This window comes from Balaenoptera musculus, chromosome 14 (assembly GCF_009873245.2).
Source record: "Balaenoptera musculus isolate JJ_BM4_2016_0621 chromosome 14, mBalMus1.pri.v3, whole genome shotgun sequence".
Classification (NCBI taxonomy): Eukaryota; Metazoa; Chordata; class Mammalia; order Artiodactyla; family Balaenopteridae; genus Balaenoptera; species Balaenoptera musculus.
Window position 1 is genome coordinate 15,330,225 of NC_045798.1, and position 6,000 is coordinate 15,336,224.

The 6,000-nt window shown below is 46.8% G+C and overlaps 1 protein-coding gene across 3 annotated transcripts in view; it reads right to left on the bottom strand.

The window, feature by feature from the left end:
• PLBD2 (phospholipase B domain containing 2) overlaps positions 1-5,629 on the bottom strand; it is a 28,824-nt gene extending 23,195 nt beyond the window's left edge. For 2 of the 3 annotated variants that reach the window (XM_036874847.1, XM_036874845.1), the window contains exon 1: positions 5,249-5,629. In XM_036874847.1, the coding sequence (XP_036730742.1) occupies positions 5,249-5,538 (290 nt within the window). In that variant the 5' untranslated portion in view covers positions 5,539-5,629. The remainder of the gene's footprint in view (positions 1-5,248) is intronic. The other variant, XM_036874846.1, reaches the window with a different exon arrangement.
• Between the last annotated feature and the right edge of the window lie 371 nt (positions 5,630-6,000).

The window sequence follows — 6,000 nt, forward strand, 5'->3', positions numbered from 1 at the left end:
TGGGAGAAGAATCTAAAAAAAAAAAAAAAATGTAGATATATGTATAACTGATTCACTTTGCTGTACACCTGAAACTAATACAACATTGTAAATCAACTATACTCCCATAAAATTTTTTTTTTTAATTAAAGAGAGAAGAGAAGAGCTAACACCCATCCTTCTCAAACTCTTCCAAAAAATTGCAGAGGAAGGAACACTCCCAAACTCATTCCATGAGGCCACCATCACCCTGATTCCAAAACCAGACAAAGACACTACAAAAAAAGAAAATTACAGACTAATATCAATGATGAATATAGATGCAAAAATCCCCAACAAAATACTAGCAAACAGAATCCAACAACACATTAAAAGGATCATACACCATGATCAAGTGGGATTTATCCCAGGGACGCAAGGATTCTTCAATATACGCAAATCAATCAATGTGATACACCATATTAACAAACTGAAGGAGAAAAACCATATGATCATCTCAACAGATGCAGAGAAAGCTTTTGATAAAATTCAACATCCATTTCCGATAAAAACTCTCCAGAAAGTGGGCATAGAGGGAACCTACCTCAACATAATAAACGTCATATACAACAAACCCACAGCAAACATCATTCTCAATGGTGAAAAATTGAAAGCATTTCCTCTAAGATCAGGAACAAGACAAGGATGTCCACTCTCACCACTATTATTCAAAATAGTTTTGGAAGTCCTAGCCACGGCAATCAGAGAAGAAAAAGAAATAAAAGGAATACAAATTGGAAAAGAACAAGTAAAACTGTCACTGTTTGCAGATGACACGATACTATACATAGAGAATCCTAAAGATGCCACCAGAAAACTATTAGAGCTAATCAATGAATTTGGTAAAGTTGCAGGATACAAAATTAATGCACAGAAATCTCCTCCATTCCTATATACTAATGATGAAAAATCTGAAAGAGAAATTAAGGAAACACTCCCATTTACCATTGCAACAAAAAGAATAAAATACCTAGGAATAAACCTACCTAGGGAGACAAAAGACCTGTATGCAGAAAACTATAAGACACTGATGAAAGAAATTAAAGATGATACCAACAGATGGAGAGATATACCATGTTCTTGGATTGGAAGAATCAACATTGTGAAAATGACTATACTACCCAAAGCAATCTACAGATTCAATGCAATCCCTATCAAATTACCAATGGCATTTTTTACAGAACTAGAACAAAAAATCCTAAATTTGTATGGAGACACAAAAGACCCCGAATAGCCAAAGCAGTCTTGAGGGGAAAAAAGCGGACCTAGAGGAATCAGACCCCCTGACTTCAGACTATACTACAAAGCTACAGTCATCAAGACAATATGGTACTGGCACAACAACAGAAATATAGATCAATGGAACAAGATAGAAAGCCCAGAGATAAACCCACACACCTATGGTCAACTAGTTTATGACAAAGGAGGCAAGGATATACAATGGAGAAAAGACAGTCTCTTTAATAAGTGGTGCTGGGAAAACTGGACAGCTACATGTAAAAGAATGAAATTAGAACACTCCCTAACACCATACACAAAAATAAACTTAAAATGGATTAGAGACCTAAATGTAAGACTGGACACTATAAAACTCTTAGAGGAAAACATAGGAAGAACACCCTTTGACATAAATCACAGCAAGATATTTTTTGATCCACCTCCTAGAGTAATGGAAATAAAAACAAAAATAAACAAATGGGACCTAATGAAACTTCAAAGCTTTTGCACAGCAAAGGAAACCATAAACAAGACGAAAAGACAACCCTCAGAATGGGAGAAAATATTTGCAAACAAATCAACGGACAAATGATTAATCTCCAAAATATATAAACAGCTCATGCAGCTCAGTATTAAAAAAACAAACAACCCAATCTAAAAATGGGCAGAAGACCTAAATAGACATTTCTCCAAAGAAGACATACAGATGGCCAAGAAGCACATGAAAAGCTGCTCAACATCACTAATGATTAGAGAAATGCAAATCAAAACTACAATGAAGTATCACCTCACACCAGTTAGAATGGGCATCATCAGAAAATCTACAAACAACAAATGCTGGAGAGGGTGTGGAGAAAAGGGAACCCTCTTGCACTGTTGGTGGGAATGTAAATTGATATAGCCACTATGGAGAACAGTATGGAGGTTCCTTAAAAAACTAAAAATAGAACTACCATATGACCCAGCAATCCCACTACGGGGCATATACCCACAGAAAACCATAGTTCAAAAAGACACACGCACCCCAATGTTCATTGCAGCACTATTTACAACAGCCAGGTCATGGAAGCAACCTAAATGCCCATCGACAGACGACTGGATAAAGAAGATGTGGTACATATATACAATGGAATATTACTCAGCCATAAAAAGAAATGAAATTGGGTCATTTGTAGAGACGTGGATGGATCTAGAGACTGTCATACAGAGCGAAGTAAGTCAGAAAGAGAAAAACAAATATCGTATATTAACGCATACATGTGGAACCTAGAAAAATGGTACCGATGAACCGGTTTGCAGGGCAGAAATAGAGACACAGATGTAAAGAACAAACGTATGGACACCAAGGGGGGAAAGCAGCGGGGGGTGGGGGTGGTGGTGTGATGAATTGGGAGATTGGGATTGACATGTATACACTGATGTGTATAAAATGGATGACTAATAAGAACCTGCTGTATAAAAAAATAAATAAAATAAAATACAAAAAAAATAGATAAAGGAAAAAAGAAAAAAAAAAAGAAACAGTTGGGTGGTATTTATCCATTTTACTGGGCTGGGTTTCTGCCTGCTGGGTGGTAGATTTGGGATGTTTCCCAGTTTCCTAATAGGTTAGTTCCCTCTTATTGGTATTCACTTCCTCTCCCAACTCGAAGGCTATTTAGGTCAATCAGCAGGTTGGGGGGCATCAGGTCAGAAAAGGAGGAAAAGGTAAGGTTGGAGGGTTCGGCCTCCCCAGGACCAAGACCAGAGCCAGGCTGGCGCAGGCGCTGCCTCTGGGTGCATCTCTGATCCCCTAGCATTAAATCTAAATGTTTCAGGCTCCATGGGGAGTGTCAGTCCAGAGTCAGATACAGCACAAGTAAGCGGAAAGATTATGGGGGAAGGAGACGTGCAAGTTATCCTGACAATCCCAGGATCTGGTGAAATCTGGGAGCCAGAAAGGAAGAAGGATCCCAATTCTAGGTGAACAGAAGAGTCAAACCATGATTTCCACCCTCCAAAAAATAAGACAGTCACCTGCAAATCAGCGGTTTTACTGCTCGGGGGCCAGGACACCCCAGATGTCTTTCTTACATCTCACTCTTGAGTTCTCAAGAGGGTGTCTTTGAGGGCCTCCGTTTCCCTGCTTATAAAATGGGGGCTTCCCATACAGTTTTCCCTACATCATAGTCCCAAGTGCTGTCAAACCCACAGGGAAAGGGGCAGACTGGACAGAAAAGATGCTGGAACAGTGAAGTGAGAGCAAGAAGTGTGGAAGAGACCAGGGCTCACTTCTCAGTTTCCCCACCTGCTAAATGGGGGCAGAAGACACACGCTCCTTTCTCTTTCATTCACTCCTTCCTTTAGTAAATAAACAGAGGTGCTTTCTGTGATTCCCCAAATTTCCCTTCAAGGCCCACCTTCAGGGAAGGAAACAGGTTCAGAGAGATGAAGTGATTTGCCCAAGGTCACACAGCGCCAGAGCTGAGCCTGGAAGAACTTTCCATCCAGCACAAGCAGGGGAGCCCTCTCCCCACTTCTCTGTTTTCCATAATTCACAGCAACACAGTCTAGCGGGGAACTGCTGGGGCCAAAGCCCCCTCCCCATGCTGAGCCTTACCTCTGTGCCCCCTCCCTAGCATCCAGAGATTGTCATCTCTCTTAGCTCTGCTAAGCGGGGGCCCAAAACATATGAGTCAGCAGAGACTGGGTCACCAGATTCCAGAGTCAAGTCGCCACAGAGTTCTGATTCCCTCTACAGATGCCAGCCCACTCTGTGGCTTCCTCTCCCTGGGAGCCTTCCCAGATTAGCCGCACCCAGCTCCTGGGTCTGCAGCAAATCCTCTCCCCACAATCTCTGGTCTGTCTATCTAATACACTCCCAAGTGCCACAAAGCACCAGAACGGGGGTGTCCACAGTGTCCTATGTCTCCCCAACACCTGCAGAAATGAATGCAAGCCAGCAAAATGGATGGGGGCAGCAGTGGGAGAAGCCGTGCCTGCTGGAGGGGGTAACGTATTCTAAGCACTGGGATGACCCCAGGATGGGACAGTGCAGGTGGGGGGGGGGAGTGGGGGACACAGGGTTCCCCAAGATTCCCCAACACAGCATGGCTCCAGGGTCTGGGCCTTGCTGACAAGGCTTTGAGGCAGATGTTCCCCACACCCAGGATTTTCCCTCCTGGCACTGTCTCCCTGACTGAATGGGGACCCCCTCAGCTCTGTGTCCCCATAGCCAAGAGCACCAGGTGAGTGAATGAATGAATGGGCACCAGCCCTGGTACAAGGCCTGAGAGGGACACCACCCAACTTCCCAGCCAGAGCACATCATCAAAATCCAAGCCACAGATGGGGAAATGAGAGCCCAGACAGGCAGAGGAGTTAGGTAAGAGCCATACAACAGAATGACAGCCTGGGTCCCAGTGATAAGGATAGTGACGGTGACTGCCAAAGATGGAGTGCTTGGCCCCATACTAAGTATCTGGCCAAGTGACTTCCCCCTGGACCAGGAGAGAGGAGGGAAGCAAGGAGCAGAGGCCAAGCAATGATACAGTCTGGGTCTTTGTGAATTTAGGGATCCTCTGTTTTCAGACTGGCCTGGAATCCAAGCTCAGTCCTGCTGCTCTGGTTCTGGAAAGAAGGCAGGGGGGCTGGCACCCACGGGGTAAGCTAAAACCAAGGAAGTGAGAATTTCTCCTGGAGAGCCATTACCACCCCTCTGGTCATGGGGGTGAGATGAGGGTTGAGGGGGAGTGCCGGCCTACGTGGGGATAAGAGTTACTGTATCACTAGGGAGACAGAGGTACTGTCATCCCTGGCTGAAGGCAAAGGACTGGTCCCCATGAGCTGAGGGATGCTGCATCAGCCCCACCCAACTACGGTGCAGCAGCCTCAGAGGTGGGACACTGACCCCCAGGGAGACAAGGATGGGACTCTGTCACCGGCAAGAGGCCGGTCCTAGGGGCAGGCGAGGTCCGGCGCCCACGCAACTCCCTCCCCCGGCTGGTCCGCGCGAGACCGGGCCAACCCTTACCCGGTCTCGCGGATGGCGTTGGTAAGGTTGGCCCAGGCCACGGCGTCAGGGTGGCGGCCATCCACCAGGCGCAGCTGGCCCGTCTCAGGGTCCAGGAGCGCCGAACGGCAGCGGGAGGCGGGTGGGACCGGCCTTCCCGGTCCCCGGTGACCCCTCGGGGTCGGGATTGCGCCGGTCAGGCCGCTCAGGAACAGCCCGACCAGCAGGGCCAGCACCAGGGCCAGCGCCAGCGCCCGCGTCAGCGCCCGGGCTAGGCGGCCGCCCGGGGCTCCATACATCGGGTCCACCATGACGGTGCGGAGCGGGGCGCCGCAGCCCGGCTCACGTGACTGCACTCCGCTGCGGCGGGCCGGGCCGGGGCTGGAAAGAAAAGGCCGTAGGCGGTGGAGGGGCGGGGCTTGGGCCAAGCCCTTCCGGGTGGGCGGGGCCTGGGGGCGGGACGTAAGGCACAGGGCCATCTTAAAGGGGCCCGGCGCCCTCGTCAGCCTGCTCAAACCTTGCAATGACACACTTCCTCTCAGCTTTTTATTTTTCAAAAGTTTGAACCTCAAGAAAAGTTGCAAGAATAGTAAAGTATAATAAATGTCCATATGCCTGTCATCAATTGCTAATATTTTGTCACATTTTATTAGCTGTCTCTTCATACTTATATGTAATTTTGCTCAACCATTTGAGAGTTCATTGAAGACATCGAGACGCATCGACCCTAAAAACTGCAGGTGGTCATATAAGAGAAAAGACATTATCCTTCA